This window comes from Bactrocera latifrons, unplaced genomic scaffold (genome assembly GCF_001853355.1).
Source record: "Bactrocera latifrons isolate USDA-ARS-PBARC rearing strain unplaced genomic scaffold, ASM185335v1 scaffold_685, whole genome shotgun sequence".
Lineage (NCBI taxonomy): Eukaryota > Metazoa > Arthropoda > Insecta > Diptera > Tephritidae > Bactrocera > Bactrocera latifrons.
In genome coordinates this window covers 45,230-61,881 of record NW_017537362.1, presented here as the reverse complement: position 1 = coordinate 61,881, position 16,652 = coordinate 45,230, and the positions used below count along the sequence as shown (strand labels likewise).

At 33.3% G+C, this 16,652-nt stretch overlaps 1 protein-coding gene across 2 annotated transcripts; it reads left to right on the top strand.

The window, feature by feature from the left end:
- Positions 1-3,659: 3,659 nt before the first annotated feature.
- LOC108975707 (protein clueless) lies at positions 3,660-13,142 on the top strand (the record flags this gene model as incomplete). Of its 2 annotated transcripts, XM_018944401.1 has the most annotated exon segments (7): positions 3,660-4,719; positions 4,783-6,105; positions 6,160-7,009; positions 7,066-7,191; positions 7,248-7,463; positions 12,603-12,814; positions 12,870-13,142. In XM_018944401.1, coding segments are annotated over 7 exon segments (3,977 nt in total), but the record flags the coding sequence as incomplete, so codon positions are not given.
- Between the last annotated feature and the right edge of the window lie 3,510 nt (positions 13,143-16,652).

Here is a 16,652-nt window from a genome sequence, read left to right as displayed (position 1 = left end):
TAAGTCCTTGAAGATTCATCTAAAATCAATCGGACAAAAAAAATTTGTTTTATAAATAGGGCATGATCAAAGGATTTATTTTTTCTTTTTTTCAAAAATTAACGAAATGGCGTCCTCAGGAAATTTTTTTCTAAATTTTTGTAAAAAAATCAACAGTTAATTGGCCTTAAAAAATCGAAATTTTTGAAAAACAAAAAATCCTTCGATCAGGACCGAGTGTATTATGTATGCTGAAACCTGTATAAATTTCATTAAAATCTACTGAGCGGCTTTCGACACCAGTTCAAAGAACATAATTTTCAGTGCCCGAGCTCTCTTTGTTATTTGTCGAATAACTCAAAAACTAATTATCGCATCAACGTGAAATTCTCAGGGAATATTTTATTTATATTTTATTATTTTATTACACTTAACGAAAATCAAAAAAATTTTTTGCAAAATTGTAACAACCCCTAATCCCTTAATATTATCCTATAATATTCATGAGACAAAAACATTGAATATGTAGCCAATTTGGACACCGTTAGTCTCTTGATAAGTTTTATCGTAAAATACGCTGTTCACTTCAAAAAAGCAGGCAGAACCGGTCTAAACTGGATAAATCCATGATCGTATGAAAATATGAGATGATGCAATACAATGAAATTTTATGTATTCTAAAATCTAAAGCTCCAGATTACAGAATATCTGTGGGTGATAGAAAAAGTCTGTTTTCAGATTTGACTTCAGGGTATCAAACTGCAAAACCTAAGAATTTTCATGACACAAATTATGTGTCTATTTTCTCGTCCTTAATTTTAAAATATATCTTTTATCCTGGTGTGATGCCTTTTTCTATCCAATTTATTACATTTTTTAATAATTTTGACTGCGGCAATTTTGATTTGAGCCGCGTCAAATGATTTTTTGAAAGCAAAGACAATTGTTTGATTAACAGCGAACTATCGTTGAAGAATGTGGAAATCAAACCGATTTTATTGAGAAGTATTTCTTCAAACGAAAATTCAGAATTTACAAAATGTACTTATTATTAAGAATCCCAAAATTTTCGAAAATGTAATAAATAATGCAACTTTCTCACGATAAAGAAAGAAAAACAATATTTCTTGCAAGCCATAATATCAACAAGTTGAATATTAATAAACTATAATAAAACTAAAATGCATTATTTTTTCTTCAATTGATTTCCTGTTTATACCACTGCTATTATTTTGAACACAGTTGTGTGAACAGTGAATCCTCCCACAAACGGAATTGGAGGATCCACTATTTTTGTCCGCTTATAGGAATGAACGAATCAAAATTTGCCTAAAATAGGGCTTTTTGAATAAATTCTGTTCTTAGTAATTTAATTTACACATTTTAAATTTGGTGAATATTCATTATCAAATACAAAAGTTTTCAATACAATATATGCAATAGTGGTCCAATTTAAAGAATTAAGAATTGTGGTGTTGTGTTGCTGAATAATTTGTTGTAAATTTCGTGAGTATATTGCAAGGGCTTCATTTTTACCGATCAGTTTGTAAAGCAGCTATATTCTATTGGCGATATCGGCGATTCCAACAAATATCGCTGATATAAGGTACACCTGATTTATAAAAATAAATATCGAAAACAATAAGTAAAACATTCGCTGGACAAAGAAAATACCCTCTACAGGTGCACTCTTACGTTTTGAAAACTATAGAAAATTTTGCAGTTTTTTTTTTTTTTTAGCTAGAAGGCACATTCTGAGAAAAAAACAAACGATCCTGAAAAAATATATAAAAAAATAACACGCTACATTGACAGATCGAGCATAGAGCTGAATAAATGCAATATTGTTTTGAGAAAAAAAAAGCTATTCGCCTTGCCCCACTCTTCCGGGCCTTGTTGAAGAGTCCTCTACTTAAAAAAAAATACGAAGTTTGTGGCATAATGAGCTAGTACATAAATGGTTAAACATAGATGAATATGGCCAATTTAGTTCCAATTACATCTTTATCAACTTTAGTCCGTACAAAGGTTTTTATTGTTAACGACTGCTTTACATCTCCTACCCATACTTTTCACCAGATTTTAACACCCACCAGAAATCGTTCATATTTATATAATTAACGTTTGTAGTTTCAGTCTTGACTTGGATTCAAGGTAGGATTTTGGGCTGGCTAATTAAAAGAATCGATATTTTCTGCAAAAAATGTTACTAGCTTTGAGGCGTGTTTGGAATCATTACTGCAGAAATTTCCATTTGTTTGGCATTTAATCGATAAATATGTTTTTTTTTAATATGCAAGCACTCAAACTTCTGTAATTTTTCATTTAATCTTACGAGCGAACCTACTCCCAACCAAACCATAATATTTCCGCTAGCCTGATCTAGCTTTTTTTGGTTGAACTTAGAATGATATTCTTTGCGCTTAGGATAATAGACAAATATTCTGCCTATTCCACAATACATTTTTCCAAAAATTTAACACTTTTTCTTGATGAGTACTGGCGAAGAAGTGGAGTCTTCATCAAATTCTGCCGTTACAACAACAACAAGTCTTCATCAAAGTGCGCCCGAATAAATTTGACTGATTCAAACGTTTCCTGACGATTCTGAAGGATATTATCAAGCCCAATGATTGATTAATATCGGCGATGATTTAAATGCATAATTTTTGACCATTCTTACTATAAAAGCATCCACACGCGCAACCTTTTGCCGTGGTTTGAGTTTCAGAATTCTGCTTTTGAACAAGACACGGATGGGGGTTCTCTACACAGCATTTGATTGCGTATATTTTGCACGAATTTTGCATTACTTAGTGGAATTACAGCCACTTTTAGCCATTTTTCATACATTTCCCAAATTACTAGGTTTTCTTCTATCATGATATATTTTCCAGATCCCATTTTATACTGAAATACGTTTAATTACTTATTTTTCACAAAACACAATAAATTATTATATTGCGTGGTAATCGCAAAGTAATATGAAATAAATTATTTTTCAAAAGCTTTGTCATTCCCCTCAAAGTAATCCTCCTTAGAGCCAATACACTTGTGCCAACGTTTTGTCTAATATTTGAAAAAGTTGATGGAGCCAATATCCGGAATAGCCCTCAATGCGAATCACGTTTAACGTCTTCAATTGCCTTAAAACGGTTTCCCTAGAGCGGTCGTTTGAGTTTGCTTAATAGCCAGAATACGGAGTTTTTGGTATATTCACTCACTAAACAAAAATTTAATCCGATCCGAGTGGAAGTAATCCGATTACACCCATCAACGAATTCATTCTCACTTTTTCCAAGAAACACGTGAACCAAGTTTCATTATGATATCTCATTTTTTACTCAAGTTACAGCTTGCACGGACAGAACAGAACGGGACAGAACGACAAACGGACCGACGGATAGACAGACATCCGGATTTCAATTCGACTCGACATCCTGTCTATTTATATATGGTATTTATGAACAACCTTGTATCTATCTTAATTAGTTTAAGATGAAACAACAGCAATAAAAATATGAGTTATTTTTTTTGCGATTTTGTCCTCGCTGTATGCATTGTAAACTTTGTAAAAAAACTTAGACTAAGTATATCTTACTACTTATACATGTAGTTGTAAGTGTTATCAAACTATATAAGTAAATAAACTTAGTGTATGTCTATGTATCTTCTTATAGGAAAAGAAGAGAAAAAACCAATTAATGAATTGAGTGAAATTTCTGTATCAGCATCAACTAACAGAAATGAAAATAAAACCCATGAAAATGTTGAGAGTGGATCAAGTGAGTTAGCTGACGGTGAAGAATATTCGCTTTCATCCGAGTCTATAGATTTAGAAACGCTTCACGATGTTGGTATCACAGTACATATACAGAGCCCAGGTGCTGAATTGCTTTCAGTACAGTTGTCTAGTATGGAGTTGGTGCAAGAAATACATCAACTACTAATGGATCGAGAAGATACTTGTCACCGTACCTGTTTTTCTTTACAGTTAAATGGAATAACTTTAGATAATTTTGCAGAACTAAAAACAATTGAAGGTTTAAAACACGGATCAACAATTAAAGTTATCGAAGAACCGTATACGATGCGTGAGGCGCGTATTCATGTACGCCATGTGCGTGATTTATTAAAAAGTATGGACCCTTCGGATGCTTATGGTGGTATTGAATGTAATTCTCTGACATTTTTGCATACTATAACACAAGGAGACTTACTCGAAAAGAAAAAATCGCGATCTGATTCAGTAGATTGTACACCACCAGATTATGTAATGCCCGGCGTGAAAGAAGCTCCACTTATTCCTTTGCAACCAGGTTTAAAAAATTCAAGAGGACCACAAGCACTTAAAATATTAACCACCTCTGCATGGAATCCTCCTCCAGGCCCTCGTAAACTGCATGGAGATCTTATGTACTTATATGTTGTAACCATGGAAGATAAACGATTTCACATATCTGCTTGTCCTAAGGGATTCTATATAAACCAATCTACAGACGAAGTGTTTAATCCTAAACCAGACAATCCCAGCCATTTGAATCATTCGTTAATAGATTTACTCTCACAAATTTCACCATGTTTTAAGCGTGCATTTCAACAAATGCAAAAAAAGCGTACTTTACGTCACGCATTCGAACGGGTTGCTACGCCTTATCAATTATATCAGTGGACTGCACCACAATTAGAGCATACAATTGATGCGATTCGTGCTGAAGATGCTTTTTCATCAAAGCTTGGGTAAGCACTTAATTATTTTTTTTAAATAATTTTTGAAGTAATACATATTAATTTTTTTTATAGTTATGAGGAACACATCCCTGGACAGACACGTGATTGGAATGAAGAGTTGCAAACAACTCGTGAATTGCCACGTAAAACTTTACCAGAACGATTACTTCGCGAGCGAGCTATTTTTAAAGTACATGGAGACTTTGTTATTGCGGCAACTCGCGGAGCTATGGCTGTTATAGATGGTAATGTTTTGGCTATAAACCCTGGAGAGGATTCAAAAATGCAAATGTTTATATGGAACAATATATTTTTCTCGTTGGGATTTGATGTACGAGATCATTATAAGGACTTGGGTGGTGATGTAGCCGCCTTTGTAGCACCTCGAAATGATCTTCATGGGGTACGTGTTTATAGTGCCGTAGATATAGAGGGCCTTTATACATTGGGAACAGTAGTAATAGATTATCGTGGTTATAGAGTAACCGCTCAATCCATTATTCCTGGGATTTTGGAGAGAGAACAAGAGCAATCTGTTGTTTATGGTTCCATTGATTTTGGAAAAACTGTTCTAAGCCATCCAAAGTATCTTGAATTACTACGGAAGGCCGGTAAGCATTTAAAGATTATGCCTCATTCTGTACTAAATGAACGCGATGAACCCGTAGAGCTCTGCTCCTCTGTCGAATGTAAAGGCATCATAGGTAACGATGGCAGACATTATATTCTAGATCTACTTCGAACGTTTCCCCCAGACGTAAATTTTTTAGTTCTGGATGATATCCATATTAGTCCTGATTTGCAAGCTTTAGGTTTTCCAATAGAGCATAAACATAAACTTTCCTGTTTACGACAAGAGCTACTTGAAGCGTTTATAGAAGACCGTTATGTTAACTTTATTCGAAGCGCAGCTCAACACTTACAAAGTTGCAATTCACAAAAGCCCACGCTTGGAAATAATAATGATTTACGCTGTGAAGTATTGCAATCAGAAGAGGAAAACCAAATATCAACAAAATCTAACAATAAAGCCAACGATGTTATGTCGGAGGCCCTAGACGTTATCAAAGAAGCACAGTTTAAAGTGGCTGCTTCGGATGAGACGCAGGCTGCTGATGTTGTGAAACACGCGTGTGCAGCTGTTGGTTCTTTAAAAGAGCAAGAGTTCGACTTTCGTTTCAATCCGGACGTATTTTCGCCAGGAATACGTCATGTGGATGATTCAAGTTGTCATAACTCAATTTCTAAACAAAAACAACTTATACAGGATGCTGCTGAATTTTTGGTAACAAAACAATTGCCATCTTTTATTAAAGAACATATGAATCATTCGTCACCACCGATGGATGGTACAAGTTTAACAGAGGCTTTACACAGTCATGGCATTAACATTAGGTATGGATATTGACATTTTTAACTTCTTTGTAATAAACACTGTTTTGTTTGAAGGTATCTTGGAAAAGTAATATATATGTTGGAAAAAATACCTCGCTTGGAATACTTATATAGGATAGCTATTATTGAAATTATAGTTCGTGCTACCAAACATATTTATTATTCATATATGCAAAATACGGATGTTATGCAGTTGTCCAACGCCATTAGTCATTTTCTGAATTGTTTCTTGTCCTCGGGACCTGTACATGCTGCAAGCAATTCAAATGATTCAAGTAAATCTAATCGTCGTGGAAAAAAAAAATATACCAAAATTGCCAATGGATCTGGAAACAAAAATACATCAGTTGGCGATAATAATGATTGGCTAAATGTAACCCCAAAGTCAATATGGAATCAAATTAGAAAAGAAATTAAATCATACTGGGACTATGATCTCAAATGTGATTCAATTGAAACAGCTATCGAAATATATGGTTTCCATCGAATGAGCGTTTTGCGTGCTTTCTGCTTGAAAGTTGGAATACAAGTGTTGTTGCGGGAGTATCATTTTGATTTACGCAATAAATCAACGTTTAACGAAGAGGACATTCTAAATGTTTTTCCAATTGTTAAACATATAAGTCCTCGTGCGTCAGATGCATACAATTTTTATACTACAGGTCAGTCTAAAATACAGCAAGGGCTATTTAAAGAAGGTTATGAGCTTATTAGTGAAGCCTTAAATCTTTTAAATAATGTTTTTGGAGCAATGCATTCCGAAAATGGATCTTGCTTACGTATGTTAGCTCGACTTAGCTATTTGTTGGGAGATCCACAAGAAGCCTTAGCAATTCAGCAGCGCTCAGTTATTATGAGTGAACGCGTTAACGGTATTGATCACCCATGTACAATATTAGAATACGTAAGTAATATAAAATATAGAAAAGAAAAACAAATAATTAAATACATATCTTTTAGACACACTTATCTTTATATTGCTTCGCTAATGGTCAAATTGGTGCATCATTGAAACTGCTTTACCGTGCCCGATATTTATTGGTTCTGATATGTGGTGAAGATCATCCAGAAGTTGCCCTCATAGATGTAAAATGTTGATTTGTCGAAATTTCTTTTTCTGATATATTTTTTTGCCATTTCAGAGTAATATTAGTCTAATTTTACATGCTGTGGGCGAGTACGAACTATCTCTACGATTTATTGAACATGCACTGGAATTAAATTTGAAATATTTTGGAGATAAGTCCATGCACGTTGCAGTTAGTTACCATTTAGTGGCAAGAACTCAGTCATGTATGGGTGATTTCCGTTCAGCTCTAAATAATGAAAAAGAAACGTATGCCATTTATAAATCACAGGTACTACCTTGTAATACATTTTAGAAATGTGTATTTACTACATAATTTTAAAATTCTTAATTTATTCTTTAAAATCTATGTCGTTCCCCTCAAAGTAATTCTCCTTGGGCCCAACACACTTATGCCAACGTTTTTTCCAATTCCCGAAAGAGTTGTTAAACTCGGTATTCAATGCTACGCGATTCACTTTTAATGCGTTCAATTGACTCAAAATGATTTTCACGGAAGGTTTGAGTCGGCTGAGTAGTCAGAAGTCACACGAAAATAGATAGGCAAATACGGCGGTTGTCGCACGATATTTGATGGAAATTTGGCGATGAACTCACAAAAAATCACTACTATATGCGACGATGCATTGTCGTTGTGCAAAAACCGGAGTTTTCGCCCCATAATTCCGGCCATTTTTTACGAACATCTTCGCTCAAACGAAGCATGCCACTCAAATAGTATTCCTTAATAGTTTAGCCGGTCGGAAGGAATTTGAAGTGCATCACACCTCGATAATCGAAGAAAAATATTAATATTACCTTGATTTTTGACCTGCTTGAAGTGGTTTTTTCGGCTCTGGCTCACTTCTGCCACGATATTCGGTCGATTGATCGTTTGTTTCCGGGTTTAAGCATAGATCCAAGACTCATCGTCAGTAATCATTTCATGACATCCAGAATACGTCGGAAAACATTGTTTCATAGACGATAACGCGACACTGATTTTTCGAAAAAACTGTGGTTTTGACACCAATCGTGCGTGCTTCACTTTTCTTAGGCTAAAATGATCTTTCAAAATGGTTTTCACTGATCCTTCCGATACCCCCCCTGTAAGATCTCTGACTGTGAATCGTCAATTATCAAGCACCAATTCCTTTATTTTATTGACATGTTCATCATCAGTTAATGTTGATAGCCATCCTGGACTTGGTTCGTCGTCATTGCGGTCTCGACCCTCTTTGAATAATTTATGTCACTTAGAAAACAATTATCACCGAAGGTCTTTTCTAACATTTTGAACGTTTCGGCACAAGAAATTTTATTCCACACACACAATTTAATGGAACTTCTGCAAATTTGGTGCAGACGTCCCTGACAGTCATGCCAACCTAGAATAAAAATATTTCGACGAATAGGTTTTCGCGCGAAATTTAAAATAAAAAGTCTTAATATGTTTCGTATCGTTGTTTTTTTTGCAGTATTCAATCATTGTTGTTTGTTGCCATAAAGAATTTCAGCTGACTTCAGTAAACCCTTAATATAAAATTTTGTTATTTTAACGACGTCACTCATCTTTAAATACATTGCATTGGATAAGTAGAAATAAATTAAGGCTTGTACCGCGAGTTAAGGTTTATTTTACTCAATCCTTTTGGTAGTTGAAACAATCGGTCTTACGATTATGGTATACATCCACCTGATAATCCTTGGCTTGCAGTCCCAGGATTTCCCAGCCATTCGATTCCCACGATGCCGCTGCCACTGAAGAGTGGAATTTAAAGTGTAGGCTATCTCCTATCAACCAAATAATGTGGGGCAATAAGACTTGCCATACCTTTGCACTGTACCAGGAATGTGAGGTTAATATTAGCTACATAACTTGGTTGGGCGGTGACACGCCAAATGCCCTTTGACACCAGCTCCTATAAAAACCTCGTGTACCATCCTGGATGTAAAGTTTAGTAATTTCGCGGAAAATTGTTAATCTTTTTTTTTCTTATTAACACGTCCAATTGTGATCTCTGTGACGTCTACAATTCGGTCAGTTTTTTTCGATCTTTTTAATGTGTCACGTCTTAACGTGAAATAAGAAAAATGAGTACTGAGTGTAGGCTGAATCATGTATTGTTTTCAGTATCTTCAGCAGAAAGAAATAGAAAAACAGAATATTTTCTATATTTACAGTTATTGATATGTATTTCACTTTGATCAACATTTTCGCTCCGTTGAGTACAACGGTATTTAGTAAAAGAAGGCAGCCGTACTTACGCCATCATTAGACATTGTGGTCCCATGTCAGAATATTTGACAAAATTGTGGCTGGGTAATTGTTTAGGTTATGCTCCAGCCTCTAATCATCCCCCACGATTCTGCGTATCGAATGTTTTTTATTGCTAATGTTCCAAGACCTATGGTGTTTCTCTAGAGTCCATTTCTTCTCGTATTCCTTGAAGAACCTGCCTGGTCTAGGGCAGCTTAACCCTTAAATGCATGGTTTTTCCTTTTTAAATACCATAAATTGTAACAGGTAGAAAACTAAACATAGATTAAGGGAATAATAAAGAAAAAATTTTTATTTTCTAAAAAGTATTCTTTCATACAAAATAATTTACTGATGTAGATATACATCAGTATGCATTACAGTCACTATTAATAATGAAACTAAGTACTATTCTATTATACGATTGTCTTCGAATTATGCTTACTGTAGTGTATGAAAATCTTTGAAGCAGTTGTTTTTCTGATTAAGATACAACGGTACATTACATTTGGTACACGACCATTGTGTGGTGCCCTTACAATTGGGCATCTTGCACCGTGATCGATTTTCAAATACAGGCCAATGTTCGACACCATCTACGCGCACATCGTTTTGCTTTTTTATATGAAGATCGCATTTTAAAGAGGAAGTACTAGGACGACCTCTTTTACTACCACTAAGCATTCCTGTATTACACAGTGTGTCAGCCAAACAATTTCGATACTCTCCAAGATTAGGCAGTTGCTTTTCTGAGACACCTTTAGCAGTTAGGTGTTTTTTCATAAGTACCCATGAGTTGATCACAGTGAGGTCCAGTAAATGGTAAAACAAGCGTAAATACCATTTCCGGCTCTTCACTCGAATCCGGTAACGTCCTAAAAAGCCATCCATGAGATCAACTCCGCCCATATGCATAGTCTTTTTATCGTAACAGGTTCGGCGCCAACGCAAGTCGATAAAAGAGTGACGACTTTATTGTCTTTCCATGCAGTGGCCGAAAAGTCTATTCCATCTGAATGAGAAACTCGTTCCTCATAAGTACCTCTTGGAATACAAGATTTCATAAATTCCTTTTTGTCAGGGAGCCGATAATTGGGTAGCCTGTTCTGTTGAGTAGTTCCCACACATTGTATACCCTGTTTTTTTTTTCAAATAATTAACCAAAGGCAGGGATGTATAAAAATGATCGAAAAATACAATATATTGGTATAGCTCTCGCCAAACGTATAACAACGTTATTTGTTATTCCGAGATCAGGCTCATCGGCCGGTTTGTGTTGTTTCTCTTCTTGCCCAGAATAGACCTCAAATCTGTAAGCGTATCCCATAAAATTACAGAGAACAAAAAGCTTATAACCCCACTTGTGAGGCATATTAGGTAATTATTGTTTTAGGAAATGTGCAAATTTATTTGAACACTTTTGCTCATTTATAGAAAGACGTTGTTCTATTGCAACTGATGGAAATGTTCTATTTAGTTGTTCCTTCACAGGCCGAATCTTATGGAGGCGATCGTGTTCAGAATGATCTCGCGGATGATGCTTACTATTGTCGTTGAAATGTAAATAGTTCCTAATAATCTCAAATCTATTTACCGGCATTGCGCTCTTTACAGGTTCGTAGCCAAATTTGGAATGCCAGTATGAGCGTACATTAGGAAAATGCTCCACTGACATAAGTAAAAGAATTCCTGTGCATTTTTTTAACTCCCCAACAGTAATAGTAAATGATATTGAAATGTTCTCTTGTACTGCATATAAGTTGGTTTCATCAAAAAATTTTTGAAGAAACTCAGGTGTGAAGTAGTGCATAAAACATTTATATGGTGTATCAAGTTCAGTTATAGCAGAGTATGTTGTGCTTGGTTGGTGAATTAATTTGGCCTCGTCATAAAACAAACTGTCTTTTTTTAAAATGAGTTTTCTTTTATCGAACTCCACTAAATTTTCATGACCTTCCTGCATGGGTTGGAAAATCTTGTACTATAGGTGGATCAATATAGATAGGATCTTCTTCCTCAGCATCCTCGTCTTCCAATTCTCGAATTGTTTCTCTTGCATTAGCGTAAAAGGTTTCTTCATCTTCCAAACCGTCCTCGGATATATTTCCATCTTGTAAGGCCGCTAGAAGTTGTTCTATGTCTCTATCCGCCACTTTACGCGACATTCTAGGAAAATATATTACATTATATGTATTTATTATGCATAATATATATTATATAAGAAATTTTTAAGTTTGGTGACACATATTTTTGGATTACAGTTAGGTGAGGCTCATGAGAAAACCCGAGAGTCTGCGGAATGCTTGCGTCTGCTTACAGATTTTTGAGGCAATCATATGAATGAATTATATATTTATAAGAAATAAGTCAATCATAAAAAAGATATTATTATACCCACAGTAAAACTATTATTTGCCGATTTTGCATACTGATGTATTTCCACATCACAATTATAACGCTCATATTTACTATAACTGTTATTGAATTCTAAATAAAACCACTGTAATGTATTTTTCTTACCTTTATCCTCTCATAAGTCACTTTTAGCATGCAATAAAACTATTTACTATCCGCCAAAATGAAATTAAAATTTTACCGCCAAAGTGTGTATTTGTAAGTGACGAGCCAAGCTGTCAAATTATTAAAATTAAAAAGTTAAATGTCATATGATGAAAGTTTGCGTTCAAAAACCAACACAGATATTTTTAGCACTTAATAAAAGTAAAAAGTACTGCGTTTGAGGCATTGGCGTTTGAGTTACCGTTTAGAAATTATGTAAGGAAGAAAACACTGATGTATATATACATCACCATGCATTTAAGGGTTAAGCAAATGTAGATACTGTTTACCTAATCTTCCATTGAAAGTAGTTTTTACCTAATTATTGCCTCCTTAAATAATTTTACTTGACTTCGGTTAGGATATCCTATTTTCCTATTCCTCTGCGTCCTACGCTGGTTTTACCTTTGTCGGTACTTGATACGGTTGGTCTATTGGTTTTCCGCTCAGTTGGTCCACTCCAAGAGGGAAGCGTGATTTTTAGCTTTCTTTGAGCTTATAATAACATCTGATATTTTCTAAGGAGGAGTTAACATTATATGTATTTATTATGCATAATATATATTATATAAGAAATTTTTAAGTTTGGTGACACATATTTTTGGATTACAGTTAGGTGAGGCTCATGAGAAAACCCGAGAGTCTGCGGAATGCTTGCGTCTGCTTACACAACAAGCTGTACTTTTGCAACGCAAAATGAACGATATATATTCAAATGGCAAATTAGGCACTGGGTTACCTCCAATTCACATACAACCACCGACTATGGGATCGGTTTTGGAGATGCTAAACACAATAAATGGAATATTGTTCGTTCAAATCAGGTAGGTCATAATGATTTACATAAATATTTTTATTTTTTAATTGTGTTTTATTTAGTCAAAAGGATATAGCTAAGGTTCGAACTGAAATAGAGAAACACTTAAAGAATACAAATGACAACATTATCGGAACTGCCCAAAATAATGGTACCTTTGAACATTCGAGTAATATGCCGAATTCTTCATCTAACCTTGAAAAGACTGAGGTGTTGGCAAATGGCATTGGTGATGACATTGGTAAAAGTTGAGTATCCAGTATTTTGTGATTAATATCAGTCATGATATTTACTGATTGTTATAATAAAATGATTCGCCGATCTGGCATTTTTAATTATTTGTATTAATTAATATTAAGGTTAGACAGGAGCGTGAAGAACATGGTAAATAAACCAATAATTTAAAAATATATTTCTATATTATAATAAAAAAAAAATTAGATAAAACTTAGCAGTTTCAAAAATTGCCAGACATTATTTGTAAATTTTATGTTCCATTCCAAAGTCTTCTTTATTTTGGATTATGGTATATTTAATTTGTTGAAATTTCTTGATTTATAAACAATATTGTACTATAATAAATTCTATTATTTGACTTCAATCAACTGTTTTATTATAAAGGCAATATGTTATCTTACAGCTTTATCGAGAGAGATGTGGAGTATTTTCTAACCAATTTCTACACATATTCAAATTTATTCAGTTAAATTAAATTAAGACAGTTTAACTTCAGATAATTTTAACCCTCTTTGGTATCAAGAAGTTCAACTATTTTCAATTGAAATTTATTGGTGTTACCAACCTCAAAATGTAAACAATTCAATTCAGTTATTGCTTATGCCACACCACTTGCGGGAAGAAATCCCCATATAGACGATGATATCGAACTTTTAACGTTATGCATGTTCAAGTGTGCCCACGACCGCGTCGTGGGGAGCCAACTGGACGAATGAACCGCGCTGCATTTCATCTGTATTCTGAATCGAATAATTCTTATTGTTTTATAAAGATATTGAAACTATTCACCCACCAAGTTACATTTTCTACAATATCCAATTGAATGGGAGAAAGCTTAAATAAGAATGAGAGAGACTATCGACATTCTAAACATATAGTTAATATTAACATGCTAAAATAAAAAAGACGTAAATACAATTTTCCAAGAAGAAGAAAAGAGCGAAAAAGCGCTATTTCATGGAAAATTTGGATTTTGAAGATGAAAGTTCTTTCTTCGATTATTTCATCATTTATTTCTTGCATTTCCAATATATTATATAAAACGGAAAAGCAAACATTCAAAAAGGTAAGTATTGCGGTTTGTATGTTGTTTGTACAACTAAAAATCATATTGATCATATTGAGGTGAGTAAGTTATACATTAATAACTTTAGAAAATAAATAAATGTTGTTAGTTAATGGTTACTTAATTCAAATATTTATGTTTTAAGTTTTGCCTTATATCTATAAATAAAAAAAATTTAAATCTAAATTGAAACGAATTGTGCGGTTACGAATATAATTAAATCATTTGTACAACCAAGATATCTGTTCGTATGGAGGATGTCTAAAATTAATGAAAAAAAATCAAAACGTCTTCATTTTTTTTTAATTATAATAGTGGACATAATTTTCGACCGTACGTAATAATAATAATTCGTCACTGCTTCCTCCACTTGGTAAATCGATCAGAGGATTTCTACTTTAGGACTTTTATAACCGACTCTCATTAAATACCTTTTGCACAGCACATAATTATACAATATATATACATATGTATATAAATGTAATGGTTTATGTAAATAATATATGTAATAATTTACATATGTAAATAATTTACTATAATGTAAAATTAGATTTTTTGTACAATATATACATGATAAATAACATTTGTAAATATCATCTGAGATATCACAAACTACAAATATTGTTATATAAAGCAAATTACTAGTTTTTTCTTCTAAATTTGTTGTATAAATATATTTTAATTTCCATATTTTGTTTTAAACTTGATTTTTAAATATATTTCAATGATGATAATTAAAATTAATATTTCTGTTAAATGTGAATATTTAAATAATAAAATAAAAAGTGAAATACATATAGTATGAGCAAAATAATTTTGGAAAATTGCTAAAAATGGATTTTTACGAACTAGGTAAAGGTAGCAAACCGGTGAACAATACGCTAACCTATGAATTTATACAAGACTGTGGTAACCAATTGATAACTACATTTGCAAACTTACATCTCTTATACTACTACACTTTTTTATGTTTTCAGTAACCATAAGTGAACTAAATTTTATTATCTAATTATTATTATTGTTTTTAATTTACTACGTTTAATGAGTAAAACAAACAACTAGCTTTTCTGTCCTTAAACAAAAGCGGCCAATTTTATTGTTTTTAAAGTAATAACGCGTCCAAACTCGTGTTTCAGTCTAAAAAATATATAATTAAACATTATTTTCAATTTTAGTGTCAATGAAATTAAATTAAAAAAATATAAACTATAGTTTTTTTCATCGCATGTCAGTCTCTGAAATTTCGAGCTCATTTTGTAAAGCTCACTAATTTTCAAATGAATTTTTTTATAGAATACACACTGTATATATGATGCTAACCAATTCAAAAATATATTTGTAAAGTTTTACCTCTTGTACTAATGCATATCCATGTGCAACTTGAAATGAAAAACTGAGTTGTAAGAGTAGCAACATTCAGCATACGAAATTTTTTAATGTGTAAGAATTAAGGCCTAACTATAATGTGCATAAGTTAGCTTAAGCCAGCGTAAGCAACTGTCCGAATACAGACAAATTGTATGTTGCAACTATAATGTACTTTACATCAAGTTTCGTTCAGTTTTTTCAAATGTCATTTGCTTAAGGAAAATGCTAAAGTGGTCGCATTTTCCGTACGGAATCAGCTGTTTTCGCTTTTTTTCAACTGATACATCATTTTGAATTTGAAAATGAAAAGGACGAAGAGTGTTTTGCCAACAATTAAAATCATTTTAAATTTGAATATGGAGGACGACGAATGCTTTATCCAGAATTTAATAGATACTATTGAAAAAAAGAAATGTTTGTACAAACGAGATGCTTTTTATTTCAATCGTACAAACAAAGAAAAGGCATGGAAAGCAATTGCAGAAATATGCGGTAAAAGTGGTATGTATTAACACTGTTATAGGAATATATATTTTTGTATTCTATATTTTGTATGCTTGTTTCAATTAAAAGATCAAGAATTCAAACATAGATGGAAGCTACTCCGGGAGCGCTTCTGCAAGGGGATAAAAAGGTTAGAAGCGCCATCAGGTAGCGGAATGAGCTACTTAGATGAATGGCGTTTTTTAAAACCTATGATGTTTTTGAAAGACTCCGTCACACCACGCCACGCCGGTAGGTATTGTGTATAAATTTTAATTTTTTGAAATATAAGTTTTTCATTGTGCAGCACACGGGATAATTCAGAAGCAAATACAGACTCAGTCTTGGAGTCATCGATGAGTGATAGTTGTAATGAAATTTCATCGGCACCTCCAAAAAATAAAAATAAAAATAAAAGTCTACTACTACTCTAGAAAGTCGCTACCAAAAATTCGGCGCAACAATGGAAAATTTAGAAAAGCAAATGGCGGGGCCGGCTGAAAGATGTGAAACTGACGAGGCTTTTATGACGACGGTTTTGTGTCTGATGAAAGACCTGCCAGTATCAGTTTCCAAGAGAAAATGATATTAGAGTTGTATCAGACATGAAATTGAACGACAAGAATTCAACATAATTTCCTTATTTTATTTTCTTTTTTTTTTTTAAAGGTTTGAAGCATTGATTTTTTTA